At 37.8% G+C, this 17,997-nt stretch overlaps 1 protein-coding gene across 1 annotated transcript in view; it reads left to right on the top strand.

Annotated features, from left to right (window-relative positions):
- Positions 1-17,997, top strand: part of Tmf1 (TATA element modulatory factor 1) — a 34,913-nt gene that overhangs the window by 10,913 nt on the left and 6,003 nt on the right. The window contains exons 6-15 of the mRNA XM_090323878.1: positions 1,962-2,104; positions 2,645-2,811; positions 3,048-3,204; positions 7,336-7,428; positions 8,634-8,790; positions 12,071-12,263; positions 15,257-15,326; positions 15,529-15,621; positions 16,802-16,903; positions 17,009-17,161. Coding sequence (XP_090180004.1) covers positions 1,962-2,104; positions 2,645-2,811; positions 3,048-3,204; positions 7,336-7,428; positions 8,634-8,790; positions 12,071-12,263; positions 15,257-15,326; positions 15,529-15,621; positions 16,802-16,903; positions 17,009-17,161 — 1,328 coding nt within the window. The remainder of the gene's footprint in view (positions 1-1,961; positions 2,105-2,644; positions 2,812-3,047; positions 3,205-7,335; positions 7,429-8,633; positions 8,791-12,070; positions 12,264-15,256; positions 15,327-15,528; positions 15,622-16,801; positions 16,904-17,008; positions 17,162-17,997) is intronic.

Raw genomic sequence — 17,997 nt, 5'->3', positions numbered from 1 at the left:
GCTCTAGCCTTGAGGAAGTCCAAGGACAGTGCTCAGGTCCTGAGTTCAAGCCCAGGACTGGCAAAAAAAAAAAAAAGAATCATACTTGACATTTGCAAAAATTTTGAAGTTATAGGGAAGTATGCAAAGTGAAAAAGTACGTTACAATCCAATATTATAAAAATATTAATTTTTTTGGTACTGATATTTGTTCTTAAGCCCTTGCACTTCTTAGGCAGGTGCTCTGTCACATGAGCCACACCTTTGGTCCATTTTGCTCTTTTTTTTTTTTTTTGGCCAGTCCTAGGGCTTGAACTCTGGGCCTGAGCACTGTCCTTGGGCTTTCTCAAGACTAGAGCTCTACCACTGGAGCCAATACACCACTTTCATCTTTTTCTATGTAGGTGGTACTGAGGAATCAAACCCAGGTCTTTGTGCATGCTAGACAAACACTCTACCACTAGGCCAAATTCCGGACCCTCCATTTTGCTTTTGTTGTTTTTCAGTTAGGGTCTTTTTGCTCAGGTTACCATAATCTTCCTATTTGCAATTTCTGCATACCTAGTATGTCATGCCACCCCTGTCCAACTTTTTACTGGTTGAGATGGGGGTCTGTCATACTTTTTTCCCCACTCTGTCCTTAAACTGAAATCCTCTTTGTCTCAGAAAACTAGGATTATGCCACTGTACCTGGCTAATAATCTGATAATAAGTTCTTTTAGCGTTTTTTTTTTTTTTTTTTTTTGCAAGTCTTTGGGCTTGAACTCAAGGCATGAGTACTGTCCTTGGGCTTTCTCAGGGCTAGAGCTGTACCACTTTAGCCACAGCACCATTTCTGGCTTTTTTTTTTGCTATGTATGTAGTACCAAGGAATCGAACCCAGATCTTCGTGCATGCTAGGCAAGCTCTCTACCACTAGGTCAAACTCCCGGCCATCTTTTAGCCTTTTTAATGCCTCTTTTGTACTGTGTTCTTCTGTTAGATGACAAATGCATTTCACACTCATGGTCATCATTGTTGACGACCACTGAAGTACATCATATGTGGATGTACCATAATTTGTTTGTTTTTTGTTAGTTGAGGGGCTTAAACTCTGGGCCTGGACACTGTCCCTGAGCTCTTTAGCTCAAGACTAACACTCTCACTTAGAGCTACAGTGCCACTTCTGGTTTTCTAATGGTTAATTGAAGATAAGAGTTTCATGGACTTCTCTTGCCCGGGCTGCCTTTGAACCACAATCCTCAGATTTCAACCTCTGGAATAGCTGAGATTACAGTTGTGAGCCACCAGTGCCCAGCTGTTATTTGTTTTATTGTTTAGATAATTTTGGACATTTTATTCCAAAATGTTCCTGTTACAGATGTTATAAGATGACCACTTCTGTGCTTAAGTCTTTGAACTGAAATGAATTTCTAGAGGAACGGTTGGAAACAGTCACTTCATTTGGAGTTCACTTTACCTATCTCTATTGATTTATTTAACTTATATCTCTCGAATAGTATGTCAGATATTGTCTTTTTACTAAGTATGAAATGTTTTCTGTCTCTTAGAGTCTTGATTTAGTGAGAGCAAAATATACATATGTAGATGGATACATAGAATACTAAATACTAAAATAAGTCAAGGAAGAGCTGATAAAACATCATGATTATGTCAAGACATATTGAAATGATTGTCTTTTGTTGTAGGAGCTGAAGGGAAGACTAAATGTGTGATTTCATAATTTAAACGATTATTTAAAGCATTAATATCAAATATTACTATTTGTAGTAGGCCAATTTTCTTTACTCCAATTAGTTGCACCACAGGTGCTTTCTTCTTTCTGTGGCATGTACTGGCAATTCCTGCTTAAATGGGCAATAACTTTAGGGCTTGAAAAAAATGATGTAAAATAATTCTCATCATTACTTACATAAACCATTCTACTTAGATGCTCAAGAAATGATTATTATTTTGATTTTTACTTTTTAAATCATTACTAGGAGAAAAACTTTCAAAGCAGCAGCTACATAATTCTAATATTATTAAGAAATTAAGAATTAAAGACAAAGACAGTGAAAATACTATTGCAAAACTGAACAAAAAAGCTAAAGAACAAGAAGAGGAATTGCAGCATTTAAAACAGGTGAGCAGAAACTGTATTCTCTTTATATATGCATATATATGTGTGTGTGTGTATACACACATGTATATATATATATATATATATTTTTTTTTTTTCTCTCTGTGTCTCTCTCTTTTTTTTTTTTGCTAGTCCAGAGGCCCGAGCTTCTTTTGCTCAAGGCTAGCGCTTTACTACATGAGCCACAGTTCCACTTCTGGCTTTTCTGTATTTTATTGGAGATAGGAGTCTCATGAACTTTCCTACCTGGGCTGGCTTTAAACTGTGATCTTCGGATCTCTGCTCTCCTGAGTAGCTAGGATTAGAGGAGTGAGCTACTGGTGCCCAGCCTATTTTTACTTTTAATAGGATCAGTTGAACATAGTTTATGGAGTGTTTGGAATGGCTTAACAAAACATCTCATACAAATTTTTTTCAAAAAACTTCCTAAATGAATGCTAAGATTGTTTTTTCTGTCTTGTAACACTTGCTGAGATTCCTGAAATACAGTTGTCTGCTATGATGTTGTTCAAAAATCCTTTTGTCTGTTTTTAAAATAAATAGGTCCTTGATGGCAAAGAAGAAGTTGAGAAACAACATAGAGAAAATATTAAGAAACTAAATTCTGTGGTAGAACGCCAGGAGAAGGACCTTGGCCGACTTCAGGTAGATGTGGAAGAGCTTGAAGAAAAGAACCGCAGCACTCAGTCTGCCCTGGATAGTGCATACAAGTAAGAAAACTATCATGTGCACAGCCTGTTTGGAATCGGTAATCAGAGAAAGGTGTCAAAGGAACACTTTTCTACTATGTGATCCTGGGCAGTGTTTCTGAACTTGCCGGTAGTGGGGGGCGGTCAAAGTGAGTTCAGCACAACCCTTACAATGGTGCTTTTTAAAAGTGGTGCACTTATGTATGTAGTTTACTGTATATTGCTTTAAATAAAAGTTATCAATCTGAATTTTTAAGAGAACTTACTGATCTTCACAAAGCCAATGCTGCAAAGGATAGTGAAGCACAAGAGGCTGCTCTGAGTCGTGAAATGAAAGCTAAAGAAGAACTTTCTGCAGCCCTAGAGAAGGTTCAACAGGAAGCCTGTCAGCAACAAGAAACATTAGCAATTCAAGTAAGTGCTGAATAATCAAAATTATCTTGTATACTTTAAAAAAAACACTTTTATTGTCAGGGTAATGTATAGGGTTACAGTTACATTTGGCAGGTAGTAGGTGCATTACTTCTCACACATTGATACCCCTTCTCATGTTTTGTCCCCATTTCCCTCCATCCACCCCCTTCTTTTGTATACTTTTATATTCTTCTAAATGGTGGAGTGCTGGTCTAGCAAGCACAAGACCTTGAGTTTAAACCCTAGTACTGCAGAAAAAAGGAGCTGGATTGTATAAAATTAGTTACATGTCCATTTAAAAATAGCTCTTAAAATGATTTGTACAATAAGAGAAGAAGAAATTAAACTATCCCTGTTCGCAGATGACATGATCCTATACCTGAAAGACCCAATAAACTCTACTCTAAACTCCTAGAACTAATAAATCACTAGCAAAGTGGAAGGATACAAAATCAACCTTCAAAAAGTCAGTAGCTTTTCTGTACTCCAGCAATATACAAACAGAAGGAGAAATCAAGAAAATGGTCCCATTTGCAATAGCCCCCAAAAGAATAATATTTAGGAATTAACCAAAAATGTAAAGGAATTATTTAATGAAAACTATAAGCCTAAAGAAAGAAAGAGGATACCAGGAAATGGAAAGACATCCCATGCTCATGGATAGTGAAAATGGCCATTCTGCCAAAATTGATATATAATTTCAATGCAATCCCCATCAAAATCCCTCCCAAGGATATTCTTTACTGAAATAGACTGTGTAATCCAAAGGTTCACATGGAACAACAAATAGAATAGCCAAAGCAATTCTAGGCAAAAAGAGCAATGCAGATGGTATTACAATACCAGACTTCAAACTCTACAATAGAGCCTTAATAACAGAAACAGCTTGGTATTGGCACCAAAATAGACCAGAAGATCAATGGAACAGAATAGAAGATCCAGAAATAAAACCACTTACCTATAATCAACTTATATTTGACAAAGGAGCCAGAGATATACAGTGGAATAAACACAGCCTCTTCAATTATTGGTGCTGGGAAAACTGGGCAGCCACATGCAGAAAACTAAAGATTGATCCCAGCCTGTCGCCATGCACAAGCATTAACTCAAAATGGATCAAAAACCTCAATACCAGACTCTGAAACTGCTACATGATAGAGTAGGAGAGACACTGGAAGTCATAGGCACAGGCAAAAATTTCTTGAACAAAGTCCCAGGGTCAGATTGGAGAGAGACTCGACAAATGGGACTACCTAAAAATAAAAAGTTTCTGCACAAGCAAAGGCATAGCTACTAAAATAGAAAGCCAAACAACTGGGAAAAGATATTTACCAATAATACATCAGACACATCCTTAATATGCAATATCTATGGGGAACTCAAGAAACTAATCCCTCCAAACCCAACAAATTAATCACTAAATGGGCAAGGGAACTAAAGAGAGACGTACCAAAAGAAGTTAAAAATGGCAAAAAAAATAAAAAGAGAGAGAGAGAGAGAAATTGTTCATCATCCATGGTCATAAAGGAATGCAAATAAAAACAACCCTAAGATACCACCTTACCCCAGTCAGAATGGCCAATATTCTGAACTCAGACAATGACAAATGCTGTCGGGGTTTTGGAGAATGAGGAACCCTACTGCACTGCTGGTGAGAATGTAGACTAGTACAACCACTCTGGAAGGCAGTTTGGAGGTTTCTTAAAAACAAAATAGGGCCAGGAGTTTGGCCTGGTGGTAGAGTGCTTGCCTAGCATGCACAAAGACCTGGGTTCAATTTCTCAGTACCACATACGTAGAAAAAAGCCGGAGTGGAACTGAGGCTCAAGTGGTAGAGCTCTGGCCTTGAGAAAGCCCAAGGACAGTGCTCAAGCCCTAAGCTCAAGCCAGGGACTGGCAAAAAAAAAAAAACAACAAAAAACTGAAAATAGACCTTCCCTACAATCCTGCCATACCATTCCTGGGCATCTACCCTGAGCATCGTAACCCAGGATGTGATAAGGATACCTGCACAGCCATGTTCATCTCTGCACTATTCACAATAGCCAGGTGATGGAAACAACCTAGATGCCCCACGACAGATGAATGGATACAAAAAATGTGGCACACATATACAATGGAATTCTACATGGCCAACAGACAAGATAAAATAATGGCATTCTCTGGGAAGTGGATGAAACTAGAGCAAATCATGTTGAGTGAGATCAGTCAAGACCAAAGGAACAAAGGCACATGGTCTCCTTGATATGTGGATATTAGATCCAAACAGTACAGGAGCAGTGACTCAATATTCAGGTACCCAAGGTTATGGACATAGTCTTGGAGATACGAACACAACTACATAGACATAAAAATATATGATGGGATATATACTCTAGTTTTACTATGTAGATATGTATCTATGACATAAAAACCCTCAGCTTAATTTTAATTATGTTCTAAAAAATCTATGTTCTAAAAATCTATGTCCCAGTGATTGCATATAGAGATTCCATTCTTTATACTTGTTTGTTAACTATGACATTTGAAATACGATGTAAAAATCAGTGTTAATAAAATCTTTCCAAAAATGATTTGTACATTATAGAAGTATTGAGCAGTTGTTTTTTGTGTATTTCATGCTTAAGAATGTATGGATGCTTTATTTATAGCTCAGTTGTAGACCTTCATGTGTACTGTGCTCAAAGGTCCTATGTTCTATTCTTTCCCAACTAAAAATCCAAAACCTACGGACATGGCCTAGTTGTAGAGTGCTTGCTTAGCATGTATGAAGCCCTGGGTTTGATTCCCCAGTACCACATACACAGAAAAAGCCGGAAGTGGTGCTATGGCTCAATTACTGGAGTGCTAGACTTGCGAAAACTCAAGGATAGTGTCCAGGCCCTGAGTTCAAGCCCTAGGACTGGCACACACACACACACACACACACACAAAAAAAAAAAAAAAAAAAAAACCCCAAAAAGCCTATGGAAACTGGGCATCCTGTTTTCAGGGAAATGCACACACATAATTATTGTATGCAATTTCAAGAGGATAAATTTAATTCCTGAACTCATTCATAGTATGGTGAAGGAAGGAAATAAAAATGTGTTTTGTTCTAAAAAACCATCGTTGTTGGACATTTGAGTTATTAAGCTGCTGTGAGCCAGGTACGTATGGCTCATGCCTGTAACTGTGCCAGTAACGGAGGTCTGATGATTGCAGTTTGAAGCTAACACAGGCAGAGACAATGTCTTCAGTTTACCAGCAAGAAACTAGATTAGGGCCATGAGTGTGGCCTAGTGGTAGCATGCTTGCCTAGCATGTATGAAGCCCTGGGTTTGATTCCCTGGAACCATATACACAGAAAAAGCCGGAAGTGGAGTTGCGGCTCAAGTGGCAAAGTGCTAGCCTTGAGCAAAAAGTGTCCAAGGACAGTACCTAGGTCCTGAGTTCAAGCCCCAGGACTGGCAAAACAAAACAAAACAAAAAACTAGATTAGACATGTGGCATGGGTAGTAGATTTCCAGCCGTGAGTGAAAGCACTGAGTGTGAGTGAGCTCTTGTACTGTGTAGTACTGCTATACATAATTTTATGTGAGCATGCATTTTATGTCCTCCTAGATATATCCTTAAGGTCATTTGGTAATGTCAAGTTTGACTTTTTGAAGATCTGCCACATTTTTAGTAGTAACTGCATCATTTTACATTTTTATCAGAAGTAGATGAGGCCAGGCGCTGGTGGCTCATGCCACCTATAATCCAAGCTACTCAGGAGGCTAAGCTAAAGGTTTGTGAGAATCTTATCTCCAATTAACCAGAAGTGGAGCTGTGGCTCAAGTGGTAGAGTGCTAGCTCACTAAGCAAATATTAACTATACATATGGTTTTGGTATTGCTTGAATGGGATGTATGTTAATAAAAGCACATTAGATCGTATAAAATAGTATATCTGTCAACCCAACTGAAATGGTATATTTAGCAGAAAGTCATAGATGATGCTTTGATATAGATGTACCATTATGATGGTGTACTGTTTCTCAAAGCAGAATACACATAAACACCACTGAAATTGTGTATTTAGCAGAAAGTAACAGAAAATGCTTTGATATATATGCACTGTTGTGATGGTACATTGTTTCTCATCCTACAGGTGGGAGACCTGAGACTGGCACTGCAGCGTGCAGAGCAAGCAGCTGCTAGAAAAGAAGATTATTTGCGCCATGAGATCAGTGAGCTTCAGCAGGTATTGTCACAGCTGCCTAAACACAAGTTAAAAGTACACATTTTCTTAGAAGTCAAAATGTGACTCACAGGGATAGTTTCGTGGAATTGAGAGTACTGTTGCCAGTCATCAATTGCTGTTATTTTGTGGCTTTATGTGAACCATAGTGAGTAGCTCAAAAAATGTTGGAGAACATCTTGTGACATTCACAGCCTTTTAGTGTTTTGCTTTGTTTTGTTTTTTGTTGAGTGTGGGGCTTGAACACTGGGGCTGGGCATTGTCCCTGAGCTCTTCAGCAGCTCAAGGTCAGCACTCTACCACTTGAGCTACAGTGCCACTTCCAGTTTTCTGGTGGTTAATTGGAGATAAAGAGTCTCTCAGTCTTTTAGTTCCCAGCCTGGCTTTGAACTGTGATCCTCATATCTCAGCCTCCTGAGTAGCTAGGATTACAGACATGAGCCACCAGCGCCTAGCTGTATTGTTTTTATTTGTAATAGGTTATCCAACTTTGATTACTGTGAGGCAGATACTCAGTACTTGGTTTTTTGCTTCTACTCTATTTTTACTCAGTGATCATGCATAGGAAAAGAAAGAGGAAATACAACTTACATTAATCCTTCTGTTTTTATAAATACTTAAACATATGTGGATGAATTTTTTTTAGCATTAGATAACCAATGACTATCGTAGAAATATTTTGGAAGGACACTGCAATATTTTGGTTTTTTTTGTTTGTTTGGAACAAGGTCTTACTATATAATGCAGGCTGGCTTTGAACTTGCTGTAATGTCCTGAGTGCTGATGGGTCTCCATTATCACACCTGATTCTATGAAACTTTTTAAACTAAAGGATTGAATTAAAACATAATATATAGGGGCCGGGAGTTTGGCCTAGTGGTTAAAGTGTTTGCCTAGCATGCATGAAGACCTGGGTTCGATTCCTCAGTACCACATACATAGAAAAAAGCCGGAAGTGGTGCTGAGGCTCAAATGGTAGAGCTCTAGCCTTGAGAAAGTCCAAGGACAGTGCTCAGGCCCTGAGCTCAAGCCCAGGACTGGCAAAAAAAAAAAAAAAAAACATAATATATAGTAAAAATAAGTAATAAAAAATAATTTTCTCCTACAAAATATATTTTTTAGAAATTTCTAATAAAGCTTAGGTTTGCTGTCACTTTTAGCATTTTTCTTGATGTAAATGGTAATAACTTGATCATTCCTACATTCAGAGACTCCAGGAAGCAGAGAATCGAAACCAAGAACTGAGTCAAAGTGTGTCATCAACAACAAGGCCTTTGCTTAGACAAATAGAAAATTTGCAAGCTACCTTAGGATCTCAGACATCATCGTGGGAGAAGGTGGAAAAGAATCTTTCTGATAGGCTTGGTAACTGCTTTAGTATTTTATCCCTTCCATCTTGTTTATGGAATGAGAATAAGGACAGGAATTGGAATCCACTGGGTCTCATGATTGTATTTTGGGCCTCACAGCTATATTTTTACCTCTTCCCCTTTCCCATATTTATTTTTAAATATCTTAATTGTGACTTTTTCAAACCATCTTTTTCCTTTACACCATATATTAGATCTTGGTTAAAACACTACCCGTTATTCTTTAATATTTACAGATGACTGTACTCTAGCTTTTCTCTGTTGCTACATGTGACTCATTTTAGTTTATCTTTAACAGTGAAGGAGGTGTAGGGATCAGAAATGATTCTTGTTGTGGTAGAATTCCATAGCATATGTAGATCTGGCACCAGTCAAGATCAAATCCTATAGAGATAGATTGTGTAGTCCTAAGATTATATATATACATATTTTTTTTGGTTGGTCATGGGACTTGGGACTTGAACTTTGGGCCTGAGCACTGTCCTTGAGCTCTTCAGCTCAAAGCAACCTCCCTATCCCTTGAGCCATAGTGCCACTTCCAGTTTTTTGGTGATGAATTGGAGATAAGAGTCTCATGGACTTTTTAGTGCCTGGGCTGGCTTTGAACCGCTATCCTCAGACCTCAGCCCTCTGAATAGACAAGATTACAGGCGTGAGCCACCATGCCCAGCAGATTCTGCTTCTTTAAAGACACATTTCAGGTTGTCTTTGTATGCTCTTAATAAAGAGAAAATGATTTTTCCAAGTTATTTCCCTTTAATCACTGAAGAGGTAGTGTATGAATATACTCTATATTTCAGAAAGTGAAAAATTCATTCTGTGTCTTTTCCTAAAATTTCCTGTAATTTGAGAGATTGTATGGCATTGTAATTGGAGCAGGCCTGAGTGATGTCTGGAGAGGGTGCTTTGTTTGGTTTTCAATCATACATTCCATTTGGAGCAAGTTGCCTACTTCAGACATTTTCTGAGCTACTCATTGTGAATCAGGAGAAGTGAATTAGACTTGTGACGTTCAAATGGCACTTCATGAGCACTCCAATGCCTTGAGGGCTATTGGTTTTGTGAGAGGGAAGCTCAGGAAATATAGAACTGTGCTTTTCCAGACTGTTGTAGCATGAAGACCTCCTTTGCGTACTTTTTTCCCCCAGAATTCCTTGTAAGGTTTGGCCTAGAACATGACTCATTTACTTAAAAACAAGCACTGAACTTGATCTTTATATGTTTTTAAGTTTATAGGCATAAATCTTAGGTGTCTTATTATATAAATTTTTGAGACCAGTGTCATGAATACAGCGTCTGAAATTGACACTTTCTTTTTGTGGTGGTGGTAATCAAATTCATACATGTTAGGTAAACACTGAGCTAATATACCTCCAACCCCTGAAAGTGAATCAATATTTAGCTAGCAATAACTTAAAGCTAGAAGCTGGTACCTTTGTTGGGGTGTGAATTGTTATGGTTACATCTTAGAACTGCTTCTTTTATCTTTATTGAAATTTTGTTTTGAGATGATTAAAGATTCAAATACAGTTACAAGAAATAATACAAGTAGGTCCCTCACATACTTTGGCCAATTTGCCCAAATGTTAACATTTTGAAAATTCAATATATAATATCATACCACATATTGACATTGGTTGTCTACCATTTATTTTAGAATTTTCTAGTTTTATGATTATTCGTGTGTGTGTGTTCTATTCAATTTTACTGCTTGTATAAGGTTCATAATCCACTGTAATCCTTAGTACCCAGAACAGCCCCACACCCACAAGCCTTCTTCACATTGCTCTTTTACAAACATATCCAACCCTACTTTTCATGTCCTATTGCCCTAGAGACCACTAGTCTCTTCTTTATTTGTAGAGTATTGTCATTTCAAAGTATTACATTAATACAAAGTTTTCCATTATATGACCTTTATGGTTGGCTTTGTTCACTCCGTATAATTTTCTGAAGATTCTTATAACTGATCAGTATTCCATCAGTTCAGTCTCTATTTGTGAGTTAATCCATGGAATATATATTCACCTATTTGTTTGGGTATTCTCTCAATGAAGCCCAGGTTTGGCTATGACAGATAAAGCTGCTGCGAGCATTCATTTTCAGGTTTAGTGTAGGGCTGCATGTTTCTGGAAGTGCCCATGTTGCAACTGCAGGCCTGTTGTCGTAGTTGCATGTTTAGTTTTTACCAAAAGCAGCAACTTAATTCCACAGTGACTTTATGTGTGAGTGCTAACCATGTCTTTCACATCTTTGTTAGCATTTTATGCTATCCCCACTTTTCTTTTGGTCATTTAGAAATGTAGTTATATCCCCTTGGAACTACAGTTTGCACTTTCCTAATGGCACATGATATTAAATCATTTTATGTGATTATTTTCCATCTATACTTAATATCTTTACGAGTTGTCTGTTCATGTCTTTTTCTGTTTTCTAAGTTGGTTATTTGTATTTTCAGTTGTTTGCACACTCTAAGTACTAGTCTAGTATACGGGTATTTATTTTCTCTGAGTCTCTAGCTTGTCCTTTCAAGTTTTAAAGGAGTCCATTTTGTTGAATATTTTTCCTTCTGTGACCTGTATTTTTATTGTCAGATCTAAGTAGTTTTTGTCAACCCTCATCCTGATTTTGTAATTTTTTTTCTAAATTTTTGTGGGTTTATAGCTGTTAAACCTACAAATAAACTAATTTTTTTTCTTTTTCATTTTTTTTCTTTCTTTTTCTTCTTCTTCTTTTTTTTTTTTTTTTTTTTTTTTTGGTGGGATGGGGCTTGAACTGGTGGGGGCACTGTCCCTGAGCTCTTCAGCTCAACGCTACTGCCCTAACTTTGAGCCAAGCCCCACTTCCCATTTTCTAGAGTTTAATTGGAGATAAGAGTCTCAAGTCCTTTTGTGTAGGGGCTAGCTTTGAACCTTGATTCTCAGATCTCAGCCCCCTGAGTAACTAGGGTTACAGGTGTGAGCTGCCTGGCCGAGCCAAGCTGATTTTCTTAAGGTGATATTTAGGTTGAGAATCTATTTTGTTATTGCCTAAGACTGTTCTGTGGTCAAAGACCATTTGTTGATCTATTACACTTTTCTTGCATGACTACATTTCAAAGTCAAATGCTTTGGGAAAAGAATGATCAAATAGATACAAATTAAGATTAGGTCGTTTGTCTCCATAGATAGTCCTTATATAAAAAGTAACTGTTAAGCATGACTGCTTGAAGCCAGAATCAGCCTGGTGTCTTGGTCTCTCTACATACAAGGTTTTTCTTCCTGTCTTATCATCAGGTGAATCCCAGACCTTGTTGGCAGCAGCAGTTGAAAGAGAGCGTGCAGCTACAGAAGAACTCCTTGCCAACAAAACTCAGATGTCTGCAGTGGAATCACAGAATGCTCTCTTAAGACAGGAAAACAGTAGATTTCAGGCCCAACTGGAATCAGAGAAAAGTAAGCTAAGAAAACTAGAGGATGAAAATAATCGGTGAGCATGTTTTTGTGTGTGGGTTTTTTGGGAGTTCAATGACATTTTAAAGTACATTTTACAACTACATAGCTGGCTTTTAGCTTGGTTGTATAGAAAACTGAAAAAGAATATTTTCATTGCTGAAAGTCAGGGTTACTAATCAGAAGATAATAAGATGGAGCTAGGATCCATTGCATCTCATGAAGGGTCTTCAAATCATATGGTCTTGTGTGTATTTGTGTTTTTCCAGGTAAAGGATTCATACCGTTAATGCAGCTTTTAGAGGAATCTATATGTAATATCACCTAGCGCCTTAGACCACATACAGAAATAATTCAATGTTATAAGAGTTATTTATAACAACATTCTAGTCTTTCTAACTAAATGCCTGGTGGGTTCTTAAAAACTCAAATTGTAAAATCTGTGTTAAATTATACTAAAATTATGAGTAGCCTGTTTTCTTACCATTGATATCTTTCTTTCTTTTTCTTTTTTTCTTTCTTTCTTTTTTGTTTTTTTTTTGTGGGTCATGGGGCTGGAACTCAGCCTGGGCATTGTCCTTGAGCCCTTCAGCTCAAGACTACCACCCTACCCTTGAGCCAAGCCCTACTTCCTGTTTTCTAGAGGTTAATTTGAGATAAGAGTTTCAGGTCCTGGGCTGGCTTTGGACCTTGATTCTCAGATCTCAGCCTCCTGAGTAGCTAGGATTACAGGTGTGAGCCACTGTACCCAGCTTACCTTTGATTTCAGAGGAAATTATACTTTATAAAAAGTAGTCAAACCAGGGGCCTGGAGTTTAGCCTAGTGGTAGAATGCTTGCCTAGCATGCAGGAGGATCGGGGTTCAACTCCTTGGTACCACATACATAGAAAAAAGCCAGAAGTGGTGCTGAGGCTCAAGTGGTAGAGCTCTAGCCTTGAGAAAGTCCAAGGACAGTGCTCAGGCCCTGAGTTCATGGCCCAGAACTGGCAAAAAAAAAAAAAAAAGTAGTCAAACCAGATGTCTGTGGCTCATGACTATAATCCTGTAAGTTACTTGGTGAGGCTAAGATCTGAGGATCCTCAAGATTCTTAGCTCTAATTAAATAGCAAAAAGCTGAAACTGGGGGCATAGATAAAGTGGTAGTGTGCCAAACTGTGTAGAAAAAAAAAAGAAAGCAAGCATAAAGCTCTGCCTAAATTCAAGCCCTAGTGCCCAGTCCTGAGAACACACACATGCACAAACACAGACACACAGACACACAGACACACACACACACACACACACACACACACACAGTAGTCAAAAATGATTTGTAAAGTATGTGAAATTTATGAACATTTTCATGGAACTTTTGTAAAATTTGATATTATGGATGGTGACATTCAAAATTATTATTTAATTGGTCATGGGCCTTGAACTCTGGGCCTGAGTGCTGACCCTGAGCTCTTCTACTCAAGGCTAGTGCTCCACCACTGTGAGCCGCAACACCACTTCTGGTTTTCTGGTAGTTAATTGGAGAAAAGAATCTCATGGACTTTCTTGCCTGGGCTGGCTTTGAACCGTGATTCTTACAACTTAGCCTCATGAGTAGCTAGGATTACAGGTGTAAGCCACAATGCCCAGCTCAAACTTACTTTTTTTTTTTTTTTTTTTGCCAGTCCTAGGGCTTGAACTCAGGGCCTGAGCACTGTCCTTGGGCTTTTTCAAGGCTAGAGCTCTACCACTCCAGCCACATGACCACTTCCAGCTTTTTCTATGTATGTGGTATTGAGGAATCGAACCTAGGTCTTTGTGCATGGTAGGCAAGCATTCTATCACTAGGCCAAACTCCCAGCCCTCAAACTTATTTTTAAAAAAATCTCTTTCAATAAAATCGTAGGTCATCCATCTCTGGCCATAAAAGAAATGCAAATCAAAACAACTCTATGATTCCACCTCACACCAGTTAGAATGGCCAGGATCAAGAAATCTAATAACAACAGATGCCGGAGGGGATACAGCCAGGAGGGACCACTACTATACTATTGGTGGGAGTGGAAACTCATTCAACCACTATGGAAAGTAGTATGGCAGTTCCTCAAAAGTTTAAACATAGAACTCCCCTATGACCCAGCAATTCCACTGCTTGGCATTTACCCAATCGTCCACAAACAAGGACAGACTAAATCCACTAGCACAACAATGTTCATTGCAGCACTATTTACCATAGCAAAGATATGGAACCAACCCAGATGCCCCTCAGTTGATGAGTGGATCAACAAGATGTGGTATTTATACACAATGGAATTCTGTGCTGCTGTCAGAAAGAACAAAATTGCCCCATTTGTTAGGAAATGGAAAGACTTAGAAAAAAATCATATTAAGTGAAGTAAGCCAGATACAAAGGAACATAGGCTCAATGGTTTCCCTCATTTGTCATAATCAGTAGAAACCTTGGGTTCTCCTAGCAGAGATTTACAATAGAACAAAATCGAGAGACATAAGGCCATATAGAACGATGCTAAATAAAAGGACCTCCAGGTTATAGAAACGAAAACTATATAACGAGTGATTGTTGTCTTTAATGTACTATGTTATCTGTCATCTCTTTTGCTGTCCCTTGGTTATCTCATATTGTTACAGTATTTCACCTGGTTATCTGATATATTGCATATATGTGTATTTGGTTATTTGAAATTGGATAGGGAAGGGAGGAAAACAAGATGAGGGGCGGGAGTGGGGAAAGGGAAATGGGGACCAAGCCATGAGAAAGGGTATCAATGTCTGTGAAGTAATGCACCTTCTATCTGGTGAATATAATGTAACCCTTCTATTAATTACAATAAAAATATATGAAAAAATGGAAAAAATTGTAGGTCATCAATAAATAAAATACACTAAAATAGACCACATTTGTATAATTTAATCACCGATATTGAAATGATACTAAAAATGACTATTAAATATGTAACTAGAGTTTAAAAAGTAGTGAGTTTTAATAGTCTGTGCTATCATCTTTTTGTTTTGTTTAATTCCCTCTGGTTTATTAGGTACCAGGTTGAATTAGAAAACCTAAAAGATGAATATGTAAGAACACTTGAAGAGACAAGAAGAGAAAAGGTATTACTCTTAGTGTTCTTTCCCCTCAGGGCATATTGCAGAGAATGGATGGGGATAGCAGTGAACCAAGGTGGACAAATGAAATGGGTGATGCCAGGACTTTTGGAACTTGGTCTTTGCTTTACGCTCAAAATTTTGCAGTCAATTTATTGTGATGTTATGACATAGTGTGATAGAAATGATCTGTGTTTTTCTCCACTAGACGCTGTTGAATAGTCAGTTAGAAATGGAAAAACTGAAATTTGAGCAAGAAAGGAAGAAAGCCATTTTTACTCAAGAAGCAATGAAAGAGAAGGTAACAAATTTTCTTGATTTTGTTTTGTTTATGATGTGGCCATTTAGCTGTTGTGATGAACATTGATTGTTTATATACAAAGAGATCTGAGCTTTCTCAATTTTGAAATATAGAATAATTTTTGTGATTTTTTTTTTTTTCACTGAAACTAAAGTTTCAGTGGGTCCATAGGCCTATCTTTAAAGTAGACCTGTTTTCTTCTCTTTCTTTCTGGTTAATGAAATGTATAAATTGAGTTTCTACTTTCAATGATTTGAATATACAGAATTAGCATAATATATTAAAAACAAATGTGTATAAATGGGATTATCTTTTTAGTTTATTTGGAACTTCTAATTAGTAAAATAAAGATAAGCAAATTATCTTAGTGATTGTTCTTAATGTACTATGTTATTTATCTTCTCTTTTTTTTAGCCCTTTGGTTAATCTCATATTGTTATTGTGTCTGATTTTGTTACCTGGTATATTGTATATATGTTTATTTGAAATAGGAAAGGGAAGGGGGAAAAAGAAGATGGGGGGAGGGAAATAGGGACAGAAAAATGGGAGAGGGTATCAATGTGTGAGAAGTAATGCACCTACTACCTGATGAATATAACTGTAATCCCCCTATACATTACCTGACAATAAAAAATTAGAGAAAAAGAAAAAAAGAAGATGAGCAAAAAAATTAGGGCTTGTAAATTTATTGTTAGTTTTATTTTAAAGAAGGAAGTTTAATTGGTAATATATATGAAGTAATTTTCACAGTTATTTTAACAAAAACATTCTTATCCATTAAAAATCTACCCAATTATAATAGAAAACAGTTCTGGTATGCTTTTTTTTTGCCAGTCCTGGGGCTTGAACTCAGAACCTGGGGACTGTCCTTGGACATTTTTTGCTCAAGGCTAGCATTCTGCCATTAGAGCCACAATGCCATTTCTGGCTTTTTCTGTGTATGTGGTTCTGGGGAATCAAACCCAGGGCTTCATGCATGCTAGATGAGCATGCTACCACTCGGCCACAACCCCATCCCAGTATGCTTTTTTAATAGTTAAATATTCTTTATACTTTGAAAATTTTTGACTTTCTTCAGAAATCATACATTTTGTGAGGAAAATGAAATCTCTTTGTTTTCATTAATGCTGTAAAGTTTTCTTGTTTTCCATCTGACAGACTATGTTTTTCACTCCCTAAGGAACAGAAACTATTTTCAGTTTCCAGCACCCCCACTATGTCACGCTCAAGTTCAATAAGTGGAGTTGATATGGCAGGGCTACAAACATCTTTTCTGTCTCAGGTAGTGTTTTATTTCTTGCATGCACGTGGTTTATAAACTATTTGACCCTGATAATGGAACACAGACTATGATATTGGCTAACTGAGCTTCCTTTAATTAACATAGGATGAGTCTCATGAGCATCCATTTGGACCAATTGCTACATCAGCCAGTGGAAACAACCTTTATGATGCTGTGAGGATGGGAGCAGGATCAAGCATTATTGAAAGTCTACAGTCTCAGCTGAAACTACGAGAAGGAGAAATTACCCATTTACAGGTATTGAAAAGCTATAGAAATGAATGAAATACTGGAATTCATTAAGGAACGCCGTACATTTCCACCTGAATTGTGAGCCGATGCTGAAAATAAGGTGAAATGATAGAAAACTTACAGCCACATCCTGCTGATTGCCAGAATTAGGCAGTGTTATTTACTCCCCTAAGAAATACTGAGCTGGCTGGGCATCGGTGGCCCACAGTGGAGATATGAGGAACTGGGTTTGAAGCCAGCCTAGACTCTTACCTCCAATTAACCACCAAAAATCTGGAAGTAGGGCTGTGGCTCATGTAGTAGAGCAGTAGCATTGGGTAAAAAAGCTAAGAGAGGGGCCGGAGGTTTGGCATAGTGGTAGAGTGGTCGCCTAGCATGCATGAAGACCTGGGTATGATCCCCCATACCACATACATAGAATTAGCTAGAAATGGTCCTGTGGATCAAGTGGCAAAGCTCTGGCTTTGAGAAAACCCAACGACAGTGCTTAGGCCCTGAGTTCAGGCCCTGAGTTCAAGCCCCAGGACGGGCAAAAAACAAAAAAAGGTAATAGAATGTGCCTAGCCTCTGAGTTAAAGTCCCAGACTGGTACAAAATTAAGAGAAAGGGGGAAAAAAAGAAAAAAAAACAAAATAACAAAAAACTGGAGTAAGCCTCCCCATTTAGAAGCAGAGAATACCTCTTTTCTCAGAGAGCTTTTCCCCTCAGAACAAAAGTAAGTGTTGAGTGAACTCGTTTTATTCTTCCCTGTTACACCACATAGATAAGTCCTAATTCTCCCATGAAGGCATGAACCAAAGTGAAGGAGGTCCGAACTGCAACTTCCTATGGCTGATCTGCAC

This window comes from Megascapheus bottae, chromosome 2, assembly GCF_031878675.1.
Source record: "Megascapheus bottae isolate mThoBot1 chromosome 2, mThoBot2.hap1, whole genome shotgun sequence".
NCBI classification, from domain to species: domain Eukaryota; kingdom Metazoa; phylum Chordata; class Mammalia; order Rodentia; family Geomyidae; genus Megascapheus; species Megascapheus bottae.
Note: the sequence above shows the minus strand (reverse complement) of the source record. Positions and strands in the feature narration are given on the sequence as shown.